Source organism: Ambystoma mexicanum, chromosome 5p (genome assembly GCF_040938575.1).
Source record: "Ambystoma mexicanum isolate Mex_15411 chromosome 5p, UKY_AmexF1_1, whole genome shotgun sequence".
Taxonomy (NCBI): Eukaryota; Metazoa; Chordata; class Amphibia; order Caudata; family Ambystomatidae; genus Ambystoma; species Ambystoma mexicanum.
The window spans coordinates 1,199,498,167-1,199,525,017 of record NC_090930.1 but is presented as its reverse complement, the minus strand read 5'-3'; the positions used below and the strand labels follow the sequence as shown (position 1 = coordinate 1,199,525,017).

Below are 26,851 nucleotides of genomic sequence, written 5' to 3'. Positions count from 1 at the left end.
CCCCGATCTACTCCTTTCCAGGACTGTTAACATCTGGGTTTGAAGATCGACAAGGGTGCTTTCTGTACCATGGCCACGCCCGAAAACCAGACTGTTTTTTATCCAGAACACCTATCATCTCTGTGTAAGATTGAATTTGCATGGTAGCCACCTTATCAACAATCTTAAGGAAAAAAAGAGTGTTGGTTATAGGCCTCAAATGCCTCCATAGCTAGGTGGATGGTAGCAGCCATCCAAGAGAACTGCAAGGGACAGCACATAAAGATGCCACTGAACATGCATGCATGCACATGCAGTCTGAGCCAAGGCGACAGCGGTAGCCTTCCAAAGGCACGTGCCCAGGCAAACAATCAGCAGGGCGGCCAGTTGGGGAAAACAGGGTTGGGGAATCAGATTGGGCCCTTGTACACAATGATCTTGACAGAAAAGGAAAACACCCCAACATGAGACTCTTAACCTTTATCCAGGAAAATGCTTATGTAAAGTTAAAAAGGAGTGTGGGGGTGGCCACCAGGGGGCGCGAGGATGCAGGTCGCCTCTGCATAGCCCTCTAGCCAAACGGTCCAGTGAGATGGTCTGAGCCCCCATTTTCACCCTCCACCTCACGCCGCGACTGGCCTCCGGTGCCTGAACCATCCCCCTGACAATGAGGGCAGTGTACCAAAGAAGTACATAGGGGCACATCAGGAGAAACAGAGAGAGCCGGTGAGGGAGAGCAGGGACGCGCCGGCAGGACTGTGTGCGGCTGTCTCCGGCGCTGCAGCGTAACGTGTCCACTAACCCAATTGGACCTCCTTGAGAGGGGGGCTCGGGAAACCCCGGCGGAGCGGGCTGGCAGTGCAGGCCCCCCCAAGATCCTCCCTGAAGGTGCATAAACAGGGGAGCACCCTCGCAAGGATCCTAGCAGCGGGAGCACCGCAGAGACACTGTGACAGCCATACATTGAAGGGGCGCACTACAACGCGGTAAGGAGAGGGACAATAGCAAGGAGAGGGGCACGGGTGGCCCCTACAGGATACAGCAGGAGTCTGCCCCTCGTGTGAGGCCTAGTGGAGGTTGTTGGAGAGGAGAGGGGTCGCACCCTCTCCCAACAGGCTGGTGGGGGGAGCAGAGGTGAGGGGCAGCCTGAGGCCTGGAGTGAGCCCACATTGGAGGGCCAAACTGCACAGGATTGCACAAGATTACATGCCAGTGTTGAGACGGAAATCCCATGGACGGAGCGGGTCTGGACGGTGGACATCCCAGACATTGTAAGGAGATACGAGGGGGTGGGGCTGGCAACGCAGAGGTACACGTCCAACTCTCTAGGCCCACGGCACAGGGGACACTATTAACCAGAGGGAGGGGTGGGCCCCAATCCTGGGCCTTGTGCCCGCCTCCCGGGTTATGAACGGAGTCTGTACACTCAATGCGGCGTCTCCAGGCTGTGGAGAGCGGAGGACGAGGGGAACCCGGGTAGGCCCCAGGGGCCTACGTTAACGTCCCATGAAGAAGCAACACACCAGCACAATCTGGACCCTGAGGAGAAACCTAGTGCCAAGCAGATAGGCGGTTCCCCGACACCCCACCCTGAACTGCTTCCTAGTGGTGTGGGCCCCCGACACAGGGGCGTGTGCCCGCCACAGGAGTAGAGGGGCCAGCGTTGGGACCAGGGAGACCTCGGCCTATAGGATGACAGGGTGCATGGAGATAAGGAAGAAGTTAGCACCTTATTACTATACACCACCCCTCCCCGGCTTGGGAGCCCCCCGCACACCCACCATGGCAACCCCAGTAGAGGAACCTGCCGCTACCAAGGGAGTTGTGGCAGCCTTAATGGAGGAAATTAAGAGCATGAAGAAGGACATTGGAGGTAGAGTCGACAAGATGGAGGAGAGACTAGAGGAAGTCGAGAATAATCAGACCTCGTTGGGCACTCTAGAAGCACAAATGGATCAAAGGATAGCCAACATGGAGAATCGTGAAGAGGAATTCTGGCTTAAGATGGACGATTTGGAAAATTGAGAACAGTATCCTGGAAAGAGAAGGAGAGTCTGAGCAGGACCTGCGGAGAACTCTTCATGAACTCATGAACCTCTTGTTTGAGGATGACTCTATTGATGAGGTAAAGACTGAAAGGATACACAGAGCCGGAGGATATGCGGGGGCCCTAGGACCATCCTAGCTCGATTCCACAACTACTGTAACAAGACCAGAATTCTGGAGAGAGCGAAGCAGAGGGGCCCGATCACCTATGGTACGGTGAGAGTCACGATTTTCCAGGATCTATCGTCACTGACTTTGGCTAGGAGAAGGATGTGCATGCCCATCACAAAGTGGCTGAAGGAGAAAGGAGTTCGCTATAGATGGGGCTTCCCATTCTCCCTCACATTCGAACTGGAGGGGCACAGAGAATGGCAGACCACGGAGAGAGATATAAGAAAATGCATGGAGGAGCTGCTGGACGTCTCTGAGAATTGGCGATACCGGGATGGAAGAAGGGGGGTGGGGGGAACGACAGACAGTGACGCATCCAGGGATCGAGACGGAGATGCATACCAGGCTCTAGGAAATATAGGAGGATGAATGCCTCCACCGGGGTGGACTCCTGACCTACACCTGATACATTGTAGTGTTACCCTAAGGGAAGGAGGTGCCTGTTGGGAGGTCTAGAGTTGGTTGGGAAGAACCTCCTGGCGGTTCTGAGGCGGTTGTTCTGTGGTGGCAGCACTATGATGGTACTCGGAACATGTTCTGAGCGGCGAAAGCCCGGGCTTTGCATTGTTGAATGGGGCACGTTGCCCATGAAACTGGTTGAGCTTTTATGAGGTAATGATAAGGTTGGGGGGGGGCTCACTGTTCAGGAGGAGGTATGCGGAGGGGACTGGGAGGTATCGGTCTTAGCTGGTGGTCCGAATACAGCCTGGTGATGTTACAGGGGAGAGAAAGGGGTTGGGGGGTGGGGAAGGGTAAGGAGAGGGGGGTTAAGGGAGGGAATGGTGTCTTCTTGAAGTGGCGTGCAGGGGGAGCTGTTGGGCGCGGGAGATGCGGATGGGCCGCCAGAGGAGGCCAACGCCAAGGTGTGTGACTCTTCTCGACAATGGCTGATGACCTAGGCTTTCAGAGGGGTGGTGCCCTCATTGTGGGCACATTGAATGTGAAGGGGTTGAACTCGCCCATGAAAAAGTCACTCGTGGCCAGAGAGTTCCGTAGGATGGGCCTCGATGTGATGTGTCTTCAGGAGACCAAATTTGCAAATGGGGAGGAACGCAGGATCTTGGGCATTATACATGGGAATGAATACTGGGGCTCAGGTCCATTGAGGAAGGCTGGGGTGGGCATCTTCATCAGGAAAGGCCTGAAGATGGAGGTGACCAAAGTATGGGCAGATGTGGAAGGTAGGGCCCTGGTGGTTGTGGGCACTGTGTAGAGAGTGTGCTTCACATTGGCGACAATATACTCCCCCAGTACGGGTCAAGTGCGATTTTTGCTGAGGACACTTCCGAAAATAATGTTGGAGGCCTCGGGGCACATAATTTTGGGTGGGGATTTTAATGTTTGGGCTGATGTTAATTTAAACAGGCAAGTGGGCGACGCCGGGACACGAGACCCACCAGACGGAGGTGCTCTGGGGTCATGGAAATGTTGAGGACCTATGGGCTCAGGGATGCATGGCAGAGTTTTTACCCAAATGATAAAGGATACACCTTTTACTCGGCACCCCATGGCACCTTCACTAGAATTTATTATATATTTGTCACGGGGGGCCTCTGGGTTGTGGCGCTGGGCTCTGAATTTGCCCCGATCACATGGTCGGACCACGGTATGGTACGGGTTGAGATCGAAAGGGCAGGCCTGCTACACAAGGGGTCAAAGTGGAGATGCAACAAGTCACTGTGGAAAGATCCTGTGTTCCGTACAGAGTTGGAGGGGGAGATTCGGGAATACTTTAAAACGAATGATACGGGTGAGGTCTCGAGGAGGGTGGTGTGGGAAGCAGGGAAGGCAACGTGGCATGTGATCCTGATTAGGGAGGGGGCTAGGAAAAAGAGGGAGAGGACTCTAATAGAGAATAGGCTGAGAGGGGAGATAGCCCACCTTGACAGGGTGGTGAGAGAGGCCACGGAGGAAAGGGAGATCAAGGTTCGGGAGACTAGGCAGAACAAGGAAGAGCTGCGACTCCTAGCGGAAGGCCAGATCGTTAGGAAATTACAGTTTCTCAAACAGAAATTCTATGAGAAGGGAGATAAGGCGGATGCCGCTAGGCTGCGCAGACAACGGCCCAAACGGTGGGTGGCGGCTATAGAAGAAGAGGGATGGGCACGGGAACCAGGGATGGGGGATATCCCGGAAGCATTTGCAATGTTCAGTAGAAATCAGAGGCCGGACAGGGGAATAGAAAAATATCTGAGGGACATACAGATGCCGAAACTCTCGTGTGAGGAGGTGGAGACGCCTAATGCCTCGATTACGGAAAAAGAAATTAAAAAGGCTGTGAGGAGATTGCCATTGGGGAAGGCCCCGGGGGAGGACAGTTACACTGCAGGCTTCTATAAGTCATTTATTTCCCCCCTCTTACCTTTTATGGTCGAACTTTTCATCGAAATTTTAGAAACGGGGGAAGCCCCTGATTCGTTCTCACAGGCCCTGATTACGGTGATCCCCAAAGAAGGTAGGGATCCCAAAAGGTGTAGGCTCTACCGCCCCATATCGCTATTGAATATCCATGCTAAGATCTATAAGAGGGTACTGGCGGCAAGACCCGAAATATACATGCTCCGGTTTATACACCCGGACCAGGTTGGATTTATAATGGGACGACAAGGTGCGGACACGATGCAGAAAACCCTATACCTGATTCATGAGTCATGGCACATGGGGAGAGATGCTGAGAAGGCATTCGACAGGGTGGAATGGAGCTTCCTTGAGGCGGTCTTGGGCAAAGTGGGGCTGGGTGCTAGGTTCAGGAAGCGGGTATCGGCGGTGTACAACTCCCCAAGGTCGTCTGTGGCGGGTTAATGGAGACTACTCCCAATGGTTTGACTTGACATGGGGAACACGCCAGGGTTGCCCCCTCTCACCGATATTATTTGCCCTCTCCCTTGAGCCCTTGGCTCAGAGACTCAGAGGAGATCCACAGGTGGAAGGTCTCAAGGTCGGACGGGTGGAATACAAGGTGGCTCTGTTTGCGGATGACCTGTTGTTGCACACAGGGAATCCTCTGACCTCCATCCCCAGGGCAATCCAATTGATTGCAGAATATTGGGAACTATCCGGCTTCAAGATCAACAGAGCTAAGTCCATTCTGTTCCCATTGAAGGAGCCGGGACAAGGAGATTCTTGTAGATTTGCATTGATGGGCCTAACAGTGGGGGTGGATACCCTGCGATATTTGGGGATTAATCTCACAAGAGACATGGGTGCCCTATTCGAGGCCAACTTCCCCCCCCTTGTCGCCGGCCTCCAGGACGACCTAGCGAGATGGGAGAAGCTAACCATATCCTGGTTGGGGAGACTGAACGCCATTAAGATGGTTTGCTTTCCCAGATTCCTGTACCCATTCCGGATGCTCCCAATCCGCCTACCTGAGTCCCTTTTGCAAGAAATTAAGGGATTGATTTTGAGGTTCTTTTGGCAGGGGAGGAAGGCGAGAGTAGCATATGAGATTCTGACATTGCCCAAAGACAAAGGAGAAGTGGGGCTTCCGAATCTAAGAAAGTATTATGAAGCGGTATACCTAAGGTTCCTTGTCCCTCACCTGAGAGGCCAAAAGGAACTCCAGTGTGTTGTTTTTGATGATCTCGGTTTTGCTCCGGCCACCTTTGTGAGAATGGTTATAGGGACCGAGAAGCAAACTCACACGCAGAATCAGAGACCACCCAATATTGGGTACAAAATGGGAGGTATGGCGTGAGGGGGTTGACATGCGGGGGATTACCTCATGGCCATCTCACCTGAGCCATATATGGGCTCCTGGGGTCCGGGAGGCGATCTCCAAACCTGAACGATACCAATCATTGTTCGAGGCGGGTCTGGAGAGAGTGGGCCAACTTTGGAGAGCGGGTAACTTTATTATGATCACAGACTTGGAGGAGGCACTGGGCATAGGCCCCCTGTCAGTCTTTTCCTTCCTTCAGTTAAAAGGGGTGCTGATGAGTGGGAAATGGAGGAGGAAGACCCAGAGAGGTCTTACCCCATTTCAAGACCTCTTAGGCAAACGTAGGGAGATGAGGGGTTTGGTCTCGGCCATGTATCAGGCCCTGTTGGACGCTGGGAAGGGGTCAACTGAGAATCTGAGGCTAAGATGGGAGAAGGACTTTGGTACAGACATAGACCCTGAACTCTGGGGGGAGGATATTTAAAGGTGCGTCGCAGACCTTGATTGCTAGCCAGTATAAGTTGCACGCGATTAAGCTTTTACACAGATGGCATTACGACCCGCTCAGACTATCAAAGATGTTCCAGTCGGCCAGTCTCTTGTGCTGGCGTCTGTGTGGTGAGAGGGCCGACTACTGGCACATGTGGTGGGGATGCCCCCGAATTAGGGTGTTTTGTGATGAGATCCTGGGATGGATCAGGGAGTTAGATGGGATCCAACCTATCAATGGGCCTCTTATGATACTTTTCGGGATGGAAGAGGTTGACGGGGAGTTTAGGAGGATGACTGGGGTGGCCGCACCCCTTTTGTTGGCAGCAAGGGCCTGTCTGGTAATGTATTGGAAAGGGATCAAAGTGCCTGGTAAGAAGGAATGGATCAAGGTTGCCGTGAACATATGTATAATGGAGAGGATAACGGCAGGGCTCCACGGGAGGGCGGCCCCACATTAACAGCTATGGGGGGAGTTTATGGCTAAATACTTGGACAATCGGTAGGAAATGGTTCTGTTTGATGTGGCCTGACCAGGACACCCAAACTAGTGGGTTCTCAAGGGAGGAAAGCCCAACCTTATGTGAGAATGGGCCCGCCCTAGCCGGCCTATGTCGTGCAAAGTGGAGTACATCCTTGAGGCGGCCAAAGGCATGGACTATTATGGAATGTATAAGCCGCTACATACCTCTACTCATAGATTTGGTGTGGTGATATACACGGAAGAAGACACTGTTTAATGGGAGGAGCGGGGATTGGTCAAGGTGGGTAGCATAATCTGCATCAGTTGTGACATGGGGGAGGTGGGTAAGGAATGTTAAAGTTGTTTGCATACTCCATGTTATGTGCCTGTTCATTTTGTTGATGCCTATTATAATAATATAATAAAAATACATATTTCTTTTAAAAAGAGTGTGCGAGCCCCTTTACTGAGAACGAACATGGGTCAAATACCCTGTTTTTTGTATTTATTTTTTATTTAAAATGCTTTGTTTGATTTGACAAACTTTTCATTTATATTTACCCCGTTCTATCAAATGTTTAAAACTCAGCAGGGTCTATGACCACGTTTTAGCTCACTGCAGCCTTCACTCAGTAGAAGTTTCCATTTATATGTAAGTCTGGTCCCACCCACAAGGGCAGTCCAGCACAAAAATGCTAGGCAAGCCCAAGAAATCTCAGCGGACCACCAGCATGAACAAAGTCCATCAAAGCTTCCAAGCCGAACAACCCAACCAACATAGTTTCCCGCTCCATGAGGTAAGTGAGAACCGGCGAGAGGAGAGACTGCAGATCCACACAATCATGGGCAATGGGGCATACCACCAAGTGTCAGCAGTATGCACCGTTCCCCAGCAGCAGAGACAGAGCCCCATCAGAGAGAATCAAATCACTGTTCCATGGAGTTTTGTACCACAAAACTTAACTGCCCAATGCTTACCTGGGAATTCGGAGCAATGCAGAATCCAAACACGAGCTGGGACATTCATTAATTTGGGCTGCCATTGTTACATAAATGGCAACCCTGCGTGAAGAAAAGAGGCGGGGCTTAGCCCCTTTTTGTAAAGGCTGACCCTTGTAACACTTCCTGGGCAGGGAATATAGAACCAGATTGGTCATTTTCTGAAAATCAGAAGGAGAACGTGGGTTAGAATAAGAAGAGGGTCAGGAAACAGGAAGGTGTGGGTGATTCAGGTGAGGTCAGAGGGGGAGGAGATGGAGGATCAAGAGACCAGCAGGAGGAAGGACAGTGAACTGGAGTATGGAGGTGTTTTTGAAGAAAAGTTGAGGTATTGGTGTACTCAGTGTTGCTGTGTGGTGAGTGTGCTTGCAAGGTAGGGGAGCGAGAGGGTTAGAGGGTGTGTAGAAAGTGAGTGGATGCGATTGTGAGAGTGAAAGGTGGGTGACTGAATAGCAGGAGCAGTATAGTAGCAGTGTAGAGAGGGGAGAGTAGTAGCATGGAGAGGACAAAGTAGTGGTGGTGTGGAAAGGGGAGAGTAGTGATAATGAGAGGGTAGAGTAGTAGTGGTGTGGTGTTATAGAGGTGTGGGAAGGGGAGAATAGTTGCAGAATGGATAGGGAAAAGTAATAGTATGGGGTGAGTGGCAGGAGGGAAAGTATTAACATTGGAAGGTTGATTTAGGCAGTAGAAGGAGAGAGAGACACGTCAGGAGGTCAAATGAGAAAGAATAGGAAGGGGAAGGAGAGAAGGAGAGTGGAGTTTGACGGATGAGAGTAGTGAGATAGGATAGCAGTAAGTGAAAGGGGAAGGAACATCAGGGCATGAGTGGAAAGAGACCCCAGAACTATCCTTAGGTCTCAGAGTATGTTTTGGGCCATTTGTGACAGTTGGGCAGATCAATTTTAAAACACCAAACAAGATGTCCTCGCTCTGCGACTCTTTGACCCCACCATTTCTGCTTGCCAAATAACACGGGGTAGATATTTTCAATTGTACAGGAATGCTGGTAAGTGTAAGAAGCAGCCATTTAAAGCATCGTTTCTGGTAATGACTGAAAATCATGTTTCCAGGAAGCATGAAATGTGAATCGTGCCTCTGAAAATCATGGAAATTAGAGCAAAGAAGAATGTTGTATAACTTTTGTCCAGTCAAATGGGATTTGCATGCATGGACACCACCATTTAAAGCCCTTTTTCTTCTAAAAGCATGCGTCTTTTTGCACCATAGTCGTATAAAGCACTACTATATATATGTAAACCTTGGTACATTTACAATTGTATGTGCACTAATATGTGCAGCTATTTTCCTGTTGCTATTCTGATTCTCTGAGAGAGTAGTGTGCCCTTTTTCTGTACAGGGCCTTCCGTCAGCCTGTCCTTGGGGCACCTCACATGGTGATAATCTGAGCAGATGTGATTTTCTTTTTACCATAGTACAGTTCATGAATCTGAAATAGGCTTTTATTTTGAGCCATGACCGACTGACTTCTTGGATTGCTATAAAAAATATAAAACACTTGCTCTTTTCTCTCCCTAGGTTGCCCTTTGCAAATTACTAATCAACCTCGCTTTGGAAGGGTTGTCATATTATCACACGTATGACCGATTATTCTTGGGCATAAGTGTTGTTCTGGGATTTGTAGGTTGGACGTCCTATGTGAGCCTGGTGATTATGAAGATGTATACTAACATACCCAGCAGTGACCTGACGAAAAGCAAGGTAGGATAAACCTTCTGGCCTGTGAGCGTGTATTTCCATGCATAATTGAAATAGTCATGAGCGGTCCCATATTTGTCATTTGCTGGCAGAGTTTTTTACAGAAATTAGTTTGCTGCTGTAGAAATGTCTACCACTTATTATTTCCTTAACAAACTTTATTTCTTCAGAATATTGGCCTTTCCAATGAAGATTATGCAGTAGCAGAGGGCATTACTGGCTGTTGTTTCACAACATTCCAATCTTTTCCTTTGTTGAACACTATTTTAAACAGAACAACAATGGATTGATTGGTCTATAAGTATTAGCACCCAGGGCAGGGGAGCCAGCCAGCCAATCAGGTTACTTGGATTGCGGGCTGAACCTATTTATGCAAGCCTGCTTTCCAAGCAACCTGATGTCTGCTGCCCCGCCCGACCATCTTCATCCCACCTTCCCCTTCCATTGGTCATTGTTCTCTCCCCTTCCACCCCACTCCCCTTATTGTTTTGATAGCGGCTCAACCGCCAGCGCCACTCCAGCCTCCCGACCTGTGACGGAAATGGAACAGGGGCTCTTCTTGGAGCCTCGTTTTCCAGCTCCGTAGCGGACATCTAAGTTAAGCATTTTGTATGAATGAATGAATGAACGGGACGCTGTGAAGTGTTCCATTCAATCATACAAAATACACTGGTTTCAGCACCCGGGAACTGCGGATTGCAATCCGGTGTGGTTAATAGCAACGATACCGGATCCCTGCAGGATCTAGTATCATTGCTTGATGTTATAAACCTTGTATCAGCTGTTAATGTCCTCTCCATACTCTTACGTCGGTCCCCTTTCCTCCATACTGCATGGGCATCCCCTCATAGGGACGGGAGACAGAACCTTTTTCACCAGAAAAAAACATTTTACCCTTTAAATTTAGAGGCGTGCGGGGGTGCGGCCCTGGGAGCATGCGCTCCCCTGACCCTGCCGCCAAACCCCAGTCACCTTTTCCGTGTCGACGGGAACGGGACGATTTCACCAGCGCTCCTGGGTTTTGCTTCGGCCTTGTAATAACCACGCGCTCGTCCCTGGATACTTTCTTCTGTCTTTTTGTCTTCTTTTATCAATCAGGAATCAGGTACTCGGTCCTCTAGCGCTACGCTCCTCCCCGGGCCATGTCAACTTCAGCGGGCATCAGCAGGTGTCCAGCCTGCGAGGGGCTTTTCCCTACATCAGACCCCCATTCTCTTTGCCTCCGCTGCCTTAGCCCCGACCACGTATGGGAAGGTTGTACTGCGTGTGACGCACTCTCTTCGCATGCCCTGAAGAATGCACTGGCTAGGTGGAGGGAGCGCTTCAAGAAGTCGCCTCCAGAAGACCTGAAGGACTTCCCCAAGTATCGATCAAAGCCCAAGATAGGGCCGCTCTTTTCCAGCGCACCCCGCAAAGGCGACACCTTCCCAAGGAAACACCCGAGCGGGAAGAACCTCTCAGGTTCTCATACCAGCACGAGTACCAAGGCCAATTCTGCTACCGGCCGCCAGGCCGAGGGGTCCGTAGATCCTCCTGAAGACAGTGCTGAGGGACTGGAAGGTTCTTTTATCGGGTGTACACCCGAGGGGCTACGCCATTGTACCTGCAGCATGGCCGAGGGGACACCTACACGCAACACTACCAGCGACTTCACTGAGGGTGACAACCTACCAGGCTTCGGACTGAGGTGCAGGGCAGGTCTCATGCTCCACCGTCAAGAGTCCTGGAGGAGGCTGGGCCCAATGAGCCAAGCACCATGACTTCGGGACGTGGCATGCAGCTCGACAAGATGGCCGACGTGCCAAACAAGTTGGCCGCTCTTGCAAGACGTCCCTGAGGAATGGTGCAGGTGGGTGAACGAGTTATAAGGAAGGACTGGGGTCAGCCAGGTACGTGGCCTACAACTTATCCATCAGCAGTGCAGGGAAGATTCCCTATGCAACCAACCAGACAGAATACGCACCAGCAGCCGCCCGCAATCCCATCAATATCACTTGCTACCCCACCGGCCTGCGAGGACAGGTTCTTTGAAATGTTCCTCACACTCATGACATCTCCTCAGATGGGGGCCATTCTCAAGGATGCTATCAGAGACATGCTCCCTCTGGCCCAGACACCAGGCCATAGTCATTCCTCCTATGGCTCCAGCGCCGCTCCTTTGATTCTGGCTCCCCTGCCTCCCACATTTCAAGCGGTTCCGTACCAGCCTCTGCTGCAGCCTCCGGCTCCAGTCTCCACACCTCAGCCCTCTGCGCCCAGCACTCCTCCTCCTCCTGCGCCAGACCAGCAGGACACTCAGGTGGACACAGACAAGGAAGAAGAGCCCGACATACCATCGTCAGCCAATGCCTTCCACGATTGACTTGCCGTGCTGGCAAAGTACCTGGGCCTTCCTCAGCCGGAAGTGGAGCAACCACAGTCAGGGGTGCTTGCCGTGGTCCTCGCTCTATGACCCTTGGCTACAACGGGGATCCTGATGCAAAAGGACGTTGTTGCCTTGGCTAAAAAGGGGTGGCTCAACCCCCCACTCGGTCCAACCGGTCAATCGACGCCCGGATGCTAAGTACATGCAAATGGAGGGGGATACACTCTTGCTGTTGACCCACCTTCAACCACACTCTTCGGTGATTGCTGCAGCGTCACTCAACTCAAAGCCTCAGTCATCCTCAGCCACCTCTTCCTCTGCGCTGCTAGGCAAGGGGAAGACCTCGGAGGCATACGGGAAGAAGATTTATTCCAACTCTTCGCTACTTCTTCGTCAGACCAACGCGGATGTGATGCTGGCAGCCATTAATCAGAGGTTTTGGCAAGAAATAGCTGACCTCTTTCCAGAACTTCCGGTGCAGAGCCAGTCACGTTTCAAGGCGGGACTGGCAGAGACTAAAATGGTGGCACAAGACATCATGGAGTCCACCTTGGGCCACATTGACACCTCTGGCCCGGCCATATGCATCGCCGCGGACATCAGAAGGACGGCCTGGCTCCGAGCTACTAAATGTAATCCGGATGTCCAGGAACGCATATTGGACATTCCATTCGAGGGTGGTGACCTCTTTCACTCCACCACCGACGAGGCGCTAGATAAAAAGAAAACAGTTTGCAAACTGCGAAGTCTTTATCCTTACGAAGGCCATTCCCAAGGCGTACACCCAGTCAAATCAACGCTCCGACCAGGGGCAGATGTTTGGAGGGTTCTGTGCTTCCAAGAACGGTATGTCCAGGCAGCCTGACCATTCGCAGAGTCAACACCGGCGCAACCAACAAAGGGGGGGGGTTAAGGGCTTTTTCCAGTCCCCCTCCTCTGCAACAGCCTCAGAGGGAAAAAAGGCATGATGCGCCCCTTTGGGTCAACGTGGCTCCAGTGGGGGGCAGGCTTGCCCTTCATGCACAGTTCTGGCGTCAGAATTTCGCAGACCCCTGGATCCTTTCTGTAATATCCATAGGGTACTGCCTACTGATCCCTTCCTCTCCTCCCTCCTCCCCTCCAGATTGGGACAACAACTCTAATGGCAGAGATTTGGTCACTCGTCGAGAGCCAGGCAGTGGACGAAGTCCCACCCTCCCAGCGAGGATTGGGTTTCTATTCCAGGATTTTTGCAATACAGAAGGAGAACCAGGCTGGCCTGAGAGTTGTGTTGGACCTTTCCACCCTCAACCTCTCCCTCCCTCTTCAAGAATTCAAGATGGTTAAGCCAGCAATCATAGCAAAGACATTGTGCAAGGGGGACTGAATGTACTGCCTGGATCTGAAGGACGCTTATCACGTCCCGATTTGGCAACCGCATTGCTCCTTTCTACAGTTCAGGATAATGGGCTGCCACTTCCTATTGAAAGGTGTATTCAAGGTGCAACCCTTTGGGCTCAACTTTGCTCCCATGGTGTTTACCAGACTCATGAATGCAGTGGCGGTCCTGCTCGGGGCTCAGAGCCACCCCATCTACCTGTATCTCGATGACTAGCTCGTCAGGGCGACATCACCGGAGGCGGTGCACCACACTTCCTCCGCTCTTATAAGCACACTCCACGACCTAGGATTTTCGTTCAACCCCAAGAATTCTCAGCTGCCACCTACGCAGAGACTCACCTTCCTGGGCCTCATCTGGGACACGTGCGCCGAGAGAGTTTTCCCTTCGGACGACAAGATCACGTCCATAAAGAGGGCCAAGGCTCACTTCCTCAATCGAGAAGTGACATCGGCCTGGTGGTACCAAAATGTATTGGGACGCATGGCGGCGGTCCTGCTGGCCGCCCCCCACACGAGACTCGGGATGAGGAGACTACATCTGCACTTCGCAGCCTCATGGAATCATAAGCGGGGCTCCGAAGCGGAGCTGATCAGCATTCCTCATTCTCTCCACTCGGACCTCACATGGTGGTCCAGGGACTGCAACCTGCGGACGGGCAAGCCCTTCCGGCAGCCGGCCCTGCAAGTCACCATCACTACGGACTCCTCTCTCGGGGGCTGGGGGGCCACTCAGGACAGCCACAGCGTCCATGGAGCCTGGACCCGCCAGGAGCTGGAGTCTCATATCAACTGGCTGGAACAGAAGGCTATCTGGCTAGCACTCAAAGCTTTCCTTCCGGTCATTGGGGGCAAGGTTGTCCCCTTCTAGACAGACAACTCCACCAGCATGTGCTATGTCAACAAGCAGGGGGGGTACCAGATCCCCTCCACTTTGCAGACTAGCCATGAGCATTTGGGAATGGGCCCTGGAGAACAACATCTACCTCATGGCCGTCCACCTTCCGGGGGAGTCCTACTTGGAGGCGGACAGGCTCAGCAGGGTGGGAGCTGACAATTACGAGTGGCAATTGAATGGCCAGGTGCTGCGGGAAATCTTCAACAGATGGGGGCATCCTCAGGTGGATCTTTTTGCCTCCTGGGACAACAAGAAGTGCCAGAAGTTCTCGTCCTAGCAGGGGCAAGGCCGCGGCTCCCTGGGTGCCGCATTTCAGATTCAGTGGAACGGCATGACAGGACAAGGCTTCCCTCCCACACCACTGATCCACAGGGTGATCTGTAAAATAAAGGAATCTTGTCACCTCAGCATCATTCTGATAGCTCCATGTTAGCCCGCAAGACCATGGTTCTCGGAGCTGCTCAGCCTCTCGGACAGGCCACCCATTGACCTTCCGACAGGCCCAGCACATCTTGTGGTGCAACAGGGGGGCAGAGTCAACCACCCTGCGCAACAGCAATTAGCCCTCGCAGTGTGGATCCTGAGCAGGTCACGCTAGGGCACCGCAGCCTCTCACAGGCTAACCTACAAATAACCATATGCATTTGTTTTTTTATAAATAATAACAAATGATTCAATATTTTTACTTAAACACAGAGTTTTTTAATAATGTTTTGTATATAAAGTAACACCCAATGGTGTAAAAATTATTTAAAACGTAAAACACAATTTACACTTGCTTAAGATCCACTAAAACGTTGAACCCTACATACCATTCATTTCACTTAATCATACCAACATTCACACAAATACTTTATAACCGCAAAAATTCGGCCACACTTCAACAGTCTATTATATCATTGTTCAATATTAAATCCTTTTAGTACAATCTTCACATATGGATGACTGCCTATCTCTAATTAGGCGGTAAGTCGATACGTGTTTCAGGTTGTATTTTCTAGACTTTACTCAGTCCACTATGTACACCAACCATCTTCAGGACAACAAACAACAGGAACAACAATGACGTCCCCTTAGAACTAGTAGGGTGGATCAAATTACTTAGAAAGTCACAGGTGGAGTCTCCCTCAGGATGTCTCACAGACCACTCTTTTAAAAGGGGCTTCCTTTCTCCTGCATATGTGAAGATTGTACTAAAAGGATTTAATATTGAACAAATCTATATGGTGTCATCCTCCATCTAAGGGTTCCCTTTCTATATTGCATTGCATATTTAGCCCATAGGACCCTAGATTTTTGGGCTATCCCCTTTATTATTAAAATAACCTACAAATCATTCAGGGTGCGAGGAGCAAGGCTACCAGGAACCAGTACAAGACTAAGTGGACTAGGTTCTGTCACTGGGTGGACTCTAAGGAGATCGACCCCCTTACGTGCACGTTGGACGATGTGCTCGCCTTCTCGGCTCACCTTGCACACTCGGGCGTGAAGGTGGACACATGCCACATGTATTTGGCAGCCATGGGGGCCTACAGAAACTCGTTGGAGGTGGTCTTCTTCTCCTCTTCCAACCAGATAGTCAAGAGGCATTTGACGGGTCTCGCTAGACTTTACCCGCCCATCAAAAAATCACACCCCGTGTGGGACCTCAATGTAGTGTTGGGCACCTTGGCGCACAAGCCATTCAAGCCAATGGTGTCCGCGGACATCAGGCTGGTCATGATTAAGACAGCCCTGCTAGTGGGCCTCACTTCGGCTCGAAGAGTCAGCGAGATCGAGTCTCTGGTGGCATCAGAGCCCTATGCTACTTTTTACAAGGATAAGGTAGTCCTGTGGACAAACCCAGCATTCCTACCAAAGGTACCCTTTGCTTTCCATCTAAACGATGAAATGGTCCTACCTACGTTATTTGCAGAGTTTAAGGACGAGGTTCAAAAGGTTCTGCGCTGTCTGGATGTCAGGCATGCTCTTAAATCCTATTTGGACAGGACCAAGGGTTTCCGCAAGTCAGACGCACTGTTTGTCACCTTTTGGGGGGGGGGTCAAGACCCGGGTATCAGGCATTGAAGCCTCTATAACACAGTGTATGGTCTCGGCCATCAAGGAGTCCTATGAGGGGCAGCAAAAGCCACTTCCAGCTAACATGCACACCCATGCGGTCAGAGCCAAGGCCACAGCCATTGCATTCCAATGGCAGGTACCGTGGCAGGTTAGCAGCAGGGCGGCCACCTCGGCCACCCCTTTGGCTTTCTGTAAGCATTAAATTTTGGTCGCCGGCTCTAGATCAGACGCGGCTTTCGGACAGGCGGTTCTAAGAAACCTATTTGCTTAAGGAGGGTCGCCTCTCCACCCTTGGGCTACATTCAGTTGTAATCGCCCATGCAGTATGGAGGAAAGGGGACGGGACGTAAGAGTAATTATAAATTACTCACCGTAGTGACTAACGTACTCTTAGTCCATAGTCCCCTTTCCTCCATACGTCCCACCATCCTCCCCCCTAATAAAACTGGTGTCATTAGGCAATGTTAAAATATTGTCGACGTGTCTATGTGTGCCGCTGGATGGTGGAGTCAGGAGAGCGCATGCTCCCAGGGCCGCAAACCTGCGCGCCTCTAAATTTAAAAGGGAAGAAGGATTTTTCTGGTGAAAAAGGTTCTGTCTCCCGTACTCGTCCCTAGGAAGGGACACCCATGCTGTATGGAGGAAAAGGGACTATGGACTAAGAGTAAGTTAGTGACTACGGTGAGTAACTTATAATTTTTTATTAAAATGTCGGAAGGGACATAAAGACTAGTATCTCTATAATGTTATGTGCTAGCATTGGAATGTTGGTGGGCTTTTATTAACAGTCAGATGAGGATTTTAACCACTGCTATCACCTCCTCTCTACTAGCTTATCCTGCATTGGTTGCTACCACCCCCTATCAATGACCTTGGTCTCTTCTTGCCTAATGCTCATCACCTTCTACCCACTTGGGTTATTCTTGTCACCACATCCTTCTCTTTACCAACCTGGGCTGTTCTTGATCTCATTCCGTCTTGAAAGGTAGCGCTAGTGAGCCCGGCTGAGATGGCAGCTCTTCTTTGAGCTTTGTGCTGAGCTCCTCACAATCCTGATAAAAACTTTGGCTGAGGCGAGAATGATACCCTGATGGTGCCCAGAGCTCCCTAAACATCCCCGGGCATAGTCAATGCTGTGTACTGCGGGGTGAGGGAAGGAGGGGAACCTCGTTATTTGCTTAAAGTGGTCACTGACCAGCTACACCGATAAACCAGCACACTACCCGCTGGCCCATGACAGACTGGACAGCAGAAGCAAAAGACACTGGTGCAGGGAGAACATCCAAACCAGAAGCCTGGAAGACCCCAGTTCCATCAGCACATGACCAGGTAAAAACACGGGAAGAGCCAACTGCCTAGTCAGAACAAGACTGAGAAAATCAAGGCCGGCTGACCCTCAAGGCTATCCACCAGCCCCGTGTAGAGCTGGATTCGGGGATAAATTGGAGCTTGCCCCCGACCCCAGGCAAACTATGGGAAACAGACCGCCTGCCAGAAATGATCGCGGCCAGGTACGTGACTCGTGGTGGCCATAAAACCACACAGGTAGCACTCCAAACCCCCCGCTCGAGTGGCGAGCGAGAAACAGATCAGGCTGAACTTTATAGGAAGGTGCCTAAACGATGCCCATCAATCATTGCTGCTGTCAGAGTGCCCTGAAACAGTAAAAAGTCTAGTCTAATCCACGCAATAGCACAGAAAGAGTGCAGCAAGACCAGAACCCACTGTGAGAAACCAGTACGGGTCGGCTCTACTCCCAGACTGAATCTGGTCTCATGGAAAGGGAGCTAAATTCTAGTTCAGTTGAGGGTGTGCACAACCGTAACCTCGCACCTGCATGGCGGAAGAGAGAAGGGCACTAGCAACTATCAAAACCTGCCCTAAACCACCTATATCGGCCCTAAACGAGACAGCGGATGAGCATGAGGCAATCAGACAAAACGCAGCGGAAACTCAACTTTGAAAGCAGACCTTCCTCCAGAACGCCCAGGCCACAACCCCTGATGAAGTCAACTGACCCAACCAGGGAGTCAGAAATGGACGGCGCCCATGCTTCAGAGATGGACATTAGAGAAACCCTATTAGACCTTAAAGCAAGCATTGGTGGTCTCGACTCCAAGCTAGACTCTTTATCCTCCAAGGTTGACTTGCTGCAACACCGGCTTGAGAAACACGGAGACCGCCTGGACTAGGTGGAACACAGAGTATCCGGACTGGAAGATGGGAGTACCTCCCTCACCGCCAGAGTGTCATCGCTTGAGGTTCAAGTCAAAGCTGTGACTGCCAAGAAAGAAGATCTGGAGGGGAGACCCTGCTGCAACAATATTCGCCTGATCGGCATCAGACAGCGACAAGACACACCTAAGATGCAAGAATTCATAGAGGCTTTGTGCAGGGACCTGTGTGGCGAATCTGCTGTTTGTAGTGGAGAGTGCATTCCTTCAACTCGCCCAGTGCCAGGAGCGACTCCCCGGCCCATCATTGCGCGACTCATCAACTATAGGGAGTGCAACACGATCCTTCGGTTGGCCAGAGAAAAGGGGGAACTCCAATACAACAGTGATACAATCCAAATATACCCAGACTTCTCGGCAGCTGAACAGGCATCTAGATGGTCATTTGCAGGAGTAAAGAAGCGCCTGCGAGACTGTAACAATTGATACTCCATGTTATTCCCAGCAAAGCTATGGATCCAGCATGCAGGCAGGACACAATTCTTCACCCATCGCGGGAGGCAGCAAGCTCCTACCTAGACGGGGTTGGAGAGGGCACCCCCCCCGAAACGCCTCAAGGTTTCGAAGAGTAGAGCAGGACAGGAGGGACCCGGGCTGAGGCGGGGTGGTCGGAAACTCGACAAAAGGCACAATGTTGTAAATTCTGAATGGACCATCTAAAACTCAACCATTTGACATAGCATCTCAGACGCATACTTATCCTAGGTTAAAGGGGAGTTTGCAGTTTTGGCCAGACACTATGGCCCGCGCACTGCACTATACATGGGAATTGGGGGAGGTAAATGTTAATGGGCGGGTTGGGGGTTGCCCGTGGGGGAGGAAAGGTCAGAATAGGGGGGAAATAGGGGTTTTAAGGGTAGTTATGGTTGTTGGGAGTCCGGTTTTCGCCAGGCCCACTTCACTAGCATATTTGAGGAAACAAGCAGCATTCATTTCCTTAATAAAGGCAATGGGGGAGAAGATCCAAATCTTATCACTTAGGCATACAAAGAGCTAATGGGGTTCAATATAGCAACATGGAACATACGTGGGGGGAATAACCCTGCCAAGATACTAAAAATCTCCCAGTACCTCAAAAGACACCACATCGATTTGGCATTCATACAGGAGACACATCTCACTACTTCCTCTGACGGCAGGTGGGGTGCTAATTGGGGCTGCCACAGATACTTTTCCTCCTACTCCTCCAAAGCCAGCAGGGTGGCAATTCTTATAAGTAAAGGGGTGAAATTTTGACTGATATCCGTGTCCAGAGATGACATTGGGAGGGTACTACTGGTCCGCGGAGTACTTGAGGGGGTGCAGGTGGTCCTGGTAAACTCCTATAGCCCAAACATTCACAGCACAAACACATTTGACTGGGTTATGACCCAACTAGCCCAGTTCCAAGCAGTCACAATTGTGTGGGGAGGGGATCTTAACAGCACACTAGACCCAACCTGGGACAAGTCAGGTGGAATCCCAAGCGGGGCTTCCAAAGCGAGATGGCTAATTCGGGAAATCTGCAAGTCGTACAATCTTGTTGATGCTTGGCGAAAGGTCACTTGAAGGTCCGTGACTTTACATACCACTCAAGGGTCCACGGCTCCTGCTCCAGATTAGATTATTTGCTAGTGTCTCAGGAATGGGGGGGAGGGTTCCACTGGGGGGATAGTCGCATTCTCCCTAAAACACTCCAAGACCATTTCCCAGTGCTTTTAAAATGTGCACCAGAAATAGGTGGGAGATGGGGTTACTCCTGGCAGTTCAAATCAAACGCACTCCAGGACCCGGTGTTTGCTGAACAGTTGCAAGGCGAAATCCAGTCCTTTTTTCTACATAACAAGGGAACAGTTGCGTCTAGTGGAGTTTTATCGGAGACCCTCAAGTGTTATGTGCGGGAGTCTGCATGTCCAAAGAAAGTGGTATCCTGTGGGTTATCCGAAGGGAACTCACTGAGGGGGAGACCTGGCTTAAAGCATTAGAGGTGGAGTACGCAGACAAACGAGAACCCCAGACATTAGCTCATTCCCATGAGGAATTAGATAAGTTTAGAACGAACACTGATAGAGAAATCTGGTTTCTGTCCCGGGGGCACCAAGTCCGCCAATATGGCAAAGGTCAGAAACGAGGAGCAATCCTGGCACGACTACTTGCCGCTGATAGACGTCCTCCCTTCATAGAATGTATACAGGACCCACAGGGGGAACTCATTCACTCCGAAGAGAGCATTGCAGAAGTCTTCCGAGCCTTCTACCAGGAGCTGTATAGTTCCAAATGGCCGAGAGACCCATCAGCCCTGCACGGCTACCTCGAAGAAACTGAATTATACTGGGTGGGGGGGGACCTGCAGGCATCTCTCAATAAACCACTTATCCTTGGGGAAATACTAGCCGCAATTAGAGATCTACCTGGGTCTAAATCTCCAGATCCAGATGGGTTAACTGGAGAATTTTATAAGGCATTTGCCTCTACCCTGGCGATACTCCTCCTCGGTGCGTACGAGGAGGTTATCAAAAAGGAACATTGCCCCCACGATGTGTGAGGCCAGCGTGATATTGCTTCATAAACCCGGCAAACCGCCCGAGGACTGTGCCTCATATAGGTCAATCTCGCTAATAAACCTGGACAATAAGATTTTTACAAAAATCCTTGCCAGAAGACTGCTTCCCTTGATGCCCGTACTGGTGTTGGCGTATCAGGCTGGCTTCTTACCAGGACGAAACACTTAGTTCGGCCTTCTATGGTTCTCCGGAATAATAAAGGCTCTTGCCCCGTCATCCCAGGCAGTCGCAGTATTCCTGGATGCCGAAATAGCATTCGATTCAGTTAAATGGCCCTATCTCAAGCTAGGGCTTGGAGCCCACTCCATCACTCTGGTCTCTCTTCTCTACAAGAACCTTTCAGCAAGAATTATAATGGGGAGAGAAAGGTCAGACCAATTTACTATGGAGAGAGGGACTAGACAAGGCTGCCCTCCATCTGCAATACTGTTCGCTCTGGTTATGGAGCCACTTGCGGCAGGTCTAAGGGAACGACAAATCGAGAAAGGGCTTAGCCTAGGACCGCATAGGTTTATCATTTCACTGTATGCCGATGACGTGGCCCTTTTTATCAGCGATCCAGACATGCCAGAACCTAGTGATGTGGGAGGTTCTTAGATTTGGAGTCTTCTCCGGCCTTAAAATCAACCACAGCAAGTCTGTGGTGTTCCCCCTCACGGCAGGAACAAGGGAATATCGGGGTGAATTTAACCTCAAAGGGCATCCACGTGGGTAAGGTACCTAGGGATGATGCTATCACGGAACCGCGAAGAACTCTTCCGGGATAATTATGGGAATTATGGGAAGGTCATAGAATCACTTTTGGAGAAGATAGCCATGCGGCGACACCTGCAACTTACTCTACTTGGGCGCATATCCATTGTTAAAATGATCATATTACCCAAACTCCTCTATCTATTTGTAAATTTCCCTCTGCTGCTTTTAGGGGGCTTCTTTTGGGGCTTGCGTGGCCTGATCCTAGATTTACTATGGGCTGGGAAACCAGCAAGAGTAGCATACACAACGCTCGTACAACCAACAACGAAGGGAGGCCTAGCCTTACCCGAGCTAGAACGCTACTATCGGGCAGCACAGGCACAATTCCTGGGACACTTTATGCCACTCACTTCATACGTTCACATGTCCAAATCGAACAAGCTTTGATCACCCATAATCTGTTGAGAGCAGTAATAGTTAGAGAACTCCGAGTCCCCCCGCACACATTGAATGTGGTCCTGATCACATATGTGATATGGCGGAAAATGGCAGCGAAAAGCAGCATTTATAGTAGATACTCACCCCTATTGCCAGCTAAATGCAATGGGCGGACAAACTGCACATAGAGACCTTGGGCGACCTATTTGTGGACGGGGAGTTCCTTACAATCCAACAGGCGAAAGAGTGTGGGGCAGACTCTACCCTATTTCTGTATTTTCGTCTACGATACATGTTTGTCCTTCTTTCCGTCATTCACAGTGCAACCGTCAGTTTTGCAGCTGCTACACAGGACGATCCAGATGCAAGAGGAGGGCCGGCTAATCGCACAAATTTATAACGATCTGATGGTGGACGGGCTGGGAGGGATGGAAAACCCTAAGAAACAGTGGGAAACAACCCTGGGCGATAGCATTGCCGAGAAGGACTGGGCCTAAATATTGAGGCAGACTCAGAAGGTCTCCCTTAATTCCGGGTACATACGTATTCCTTTCAATTATGTACATCAGACATACCACACTCTGGCCAGACGCCACAAACACTTTCATTCCACACCCAAAGCATGCGTTAGATGTGGCCACACCCTGGCCGACTTTCTACACCTGGCATGGAAGTTCCTGCGAGTCCGTCAGTTCTGGTCGCAGGTGTTGCCCACGATATCACAGATAGTTGGAGAACCTCTAGAGGCAAGCCCCCTTATAGCACTACTCTGTTTTACGAAGTCCTTAAAGCCCTACGTGAGACGACTTGCGGGACTGCTCTTGGTGCTGGCACGCAGGAGGATAGCCATGACATGGGGAAGGGGCCGCCCACCCAACGCTCAATTATGGCTTCAAGATGTTGCATACTGTCACGATATGGAAATAGCGTTTATTAGGACTCTGCCACTGCAAGTGCGCCCGCCAGAAATCTGGGACCCTTATAATAATTATCTGATGACTGTTGCAGATTGATAAAATGTTGCAAAGCGTAGAATGTCAACCAATGCCTCTTATGTCGAAGGCTGTGATTCCTATGCATTGCTTGGATCTATGTGCTTCACAGGGGAAGAGGGGCTAGGGGGTGAACCAGACTCCATGTTTTTGTTGATGTTACTAAAAGCAAAAATAAAGTATATTAAAAAAAAAAAGAAATCCCTTCTTGACCAAGCAAGCTCCTCTACTTTTCTTCCACTATCAACTACTTAACCACCTTTTCCTTAGCTGTTATAACCTCCTGTTACTTCTGTCGCCACCTTCTTCCCTTCTGATTTGACCCACTCCTTCCCCTTTGTTCTCCTCACCTCTGTCCTCTCTGTAGTTGCCACATTCCCCTTCTAGCACCTTTCCCGCTTCTACAACCTCTCCAGCCACTGCCTTCTCCGCTACTCTGTAATCTCCAGCCTTAACCAATTTCTAGTCTCCTGTAAACCACATTGCCAGACTGTGCTGACCCAGCTACTTCGATTTTTATAGGGCTCTCCCTCCTGGGAAGGACTTCGGTGAGGGTCTGAAACTGTGTTCTCTCATGAACCTAGGGCTTGGATTAGTTGTGGACCTTGAGTGCACCTTGGTGTGCTTTAGGCTTAGGGGTTGGGACCAAGTCTTTAATGGGCTTGCCCAGCATCTTGAAAGCCCAGAACCCCTCTGTGATCCTTCCTTGTGGTGCTTGTGCTATTCCGACAGTCCCTGGTCTCCCAGCGTGTGAATTCAATACTGGGAAAATCCCAGGTAAGATTTGTACACTCTGTTTTAGTGACTCGTTTGTGTACTTGGGTAAAATTACAAAATTGTATTCCTGGCTGGAAAAAAGTCCCTTCTGAGGGTTCAGAGACCATCCCTAGTCGGGAAGTCGCAGATTTGCAACATTGTATCTGCAGGACTCACTGACACATCGAATGTCCCTTTTAAGTATTGAAATCTCTCCTCATGTTCCAGATGAAGGTATAACAGTGTTAAAACACATTAGTAGACCATACCGTGTTGAGGTTACACATCAGGCCAGGGTTGGAGAGATGGCATCAATTGTAGATGAGAATTAATTATTTAATTCTCATCTACAATTGATGCCATCTCTCCTGAGGTGTGACCTCAACACAGAATGTTCTACTAATGTTTTTTTGCAAAATGCTCTTGTCATGTTTTGACCATGTTGATATTTGTTATGATTTTTATATGTCCAATGGGACTGACTACTTTGGGAACACATATTATATGCTTACTTTGTATTTGTACAGCCTTGACAACGACCAGGGGTTGAAACACGTGTCGGCTGTTTTTGGCTTCTTTTTCTGTCATGGAAGAATAAAGTACAACTCAACACAAAGTTGAATCTCCGAGACTTTTTGGATAGATCATGTACTAATTGAATAAGAGTTGGACCTTGAGCGCGAGACACTCTCCCGAACCATTTTCTTTAAGCATTTCTTTACACAAGCTTTGTGGGAAGCTTGAGGGAGTTGGTTGTTTCTCACTGCCATGGAACTTACCTAATATTCTGAAATCGTACGTTCATTTTTAGAGTGGTGACTAGTGCACCTCTAGAGATCGATCCCATAACTTAATCTTTTCCTGTGTTGAAACACATGCTACCAGGGTCTAGTGGATAGAAATGTTTTCCCTACAGGGAAGGCTGCCTTTTCTACATGTGAGCTACTGTTTTGTTTGCAAAAACATTTCCTGCTAGCCCATGCCTGCACTATCTTCCCTGCCTAATGTAACAGAGTTCCACTCTCACTGACATCAGATCAGCTACATCACTGCCCTGCTAGACCATCTACAGACCCCAACTACATTGTGGGTTCCAGACAGCAAGGTTTTGAAGTGTGGTTGGTTGGACTACATGGAGTTTTCCCTTTGTTGTGGAGGGTCCTTTTGTGATACCATGCTGGCTTCAAATAACTAATCTGATTGAATCTGCAAGCTCATCCTGAGACTGTGGGAGAAGTCAAAATACATATTATTAGCCTGCAGATTTTTCCATGGGTTTTTATCAGGGATTAATCCTTTAGACTTGGTCAGCCCTCATAGGTTAGTGGTGGGTCAGGGGGACTGGAACATTGGGACTTGCCTGTGCTGAGGTAGTGTTACTGCCCCTGTCATGTGTTGGAAAGCATGCACGATAAGAGCACCCTCCCCAGGCACAACATTTTCTGGCTTGAGGTGGGACATTGCCCCCTGAGTCATTGTCCTGATAGTTTCCTGCTTTGTTTGAGCAAGTTTGTGCATTAAAATGAAGTGCGTAGTACCTTGTGGGAGATGCAAACTGCAATGCAGTGGGAAATAACTGCCAGCCACCTTGCCCTGAGAAAATAAAATACTGTTTCATGGCTTATTTTAGGCAATGTAAATTGTCTGTGCTCCCTTCATAGCTTTATTATGTAGTGTTATAAAGTTTCTGGAATTTGGTGCTTGGAAATAAAGCTAAAGAATAAGAATTGTTTGGTATTGAAATCTAAAATTAATTTATTATTGAATAAAGCTGTATGTATAGAGGTCAACCCTGTCCTTGTGAAAGACGGTATAAAACCATTAAGAGAAAGCAGGCTAGACTGTATTTACTTGACAGGATGAAATTATGACCGTCATGGCAGAACTTCGTTGCAGCATTCTTATATTTTTTTTCTGCACCACCATCCATTCCCCAACATGGGTGATAGTTGACAGGGGAGGTGCAAAGGGGTGTGGTTGTCTGGAAACCCTGTGGTTTATCTGGATGGGAGGTGGAGTGGAATCCACCCCACAGCTTAACTAGAAAGGCAGGTACGCATGAAGTACAGTGTTGCATGTTGGAAGTGCAGGCTGTGCTGTATTTGTGTGTAGAATCCACAGTGTTTCCACCCACAAGAACAGGGCAACATTGTATCTGTACACGTCATTGTAAGGAGGACTCATGTCTTAGTCTAAGGGATGGGGCTATAGAGACCCAAGGGCTTGGGACATCAATGCTCCTTTAAAAAGGCAAGGAGGAGGTATATGAGAGTTCCTCCAGGCTTCTCCAACCCATCCCTAGCCTGATATGCAGGACCCCTCCATTGTCTTTAAGGAACCATGTTCTGGTTTGTGAAGCCAGCTGGTCGAAATCATGGAAGACCTAATATGTTTTGTACCTTAGAGTACCCCAGGGAAAATATGCAAGGAGAGTTAAAGACTGATAAGCAAATTGATCTGATGAAAGCAGCCTGAGTTATTTCCCTCAAAGAGAGACTCTTGTGACCTCGCCCTTCCCATGTCATGCGTTGTGGGCCTGCGTGGTCTTCAGAGACCAAATTAAGAAATCTGGTTCACCAAAACTCTCAAATACTGAAGCATCACTTGCGCACCTGCTCATGAGCTAGACCTCTGGGGCCTGCATAGCTAGAAGACTCTCTCGCTCATTTTCTTGGAAAGAAACAACTTCACTCTCAACATGTTCAAAAGCAAACACAATCCTGGCTAGCTAAACTAAAGATGGTACCTGGGGTTGATGTAGCCTCTGTAAGTGGACCTGCACATGTGGTGGACTTGTAGTTCTTCACGGTGAGCACCAATTACAATGCTAGCCAACCAATCTCACTCAGTTGTTAATTGCTAAGAACTTAGGCACCTCAAGGGGCTCTGCATGGGTGTATAAAAGGTGACAGGGAGAATGTACAAGTGCGGGAGACTGAGTAGGAGGCAAGAGGACTGGGCAGTGCG

At 49.9% G+C, this 26,851-nt stretch overlaps 1 protein-coding gene across 3 annotated transcripts in view; it reads left to right on the top strand.

Moving 5' to 3' along the window:
• PIGN (phosphatidylinositol glycan anchor biosynthesis class N) overlaps positions 1 to 26,851 on the top strand; it is a 1,975,532-nt gene that overhangs the window by 839,659 nt on the left and 1,109,022 nt on the right. For all 3 annotated transcript variants that reach the window (XM_069613664.1, XM_069613662.1, XM_069613663.1), the window contains one exon: positions 9,345 to 9,527. In XM_069613664.1, the coding sequence (XP_069469765.1) occupies positions 9,345 to 9,527 (183 nt within the window). The remainder of the gene's footprint in view (positions 1 to 9,344; positions 9,528 to 26,851) is intronic.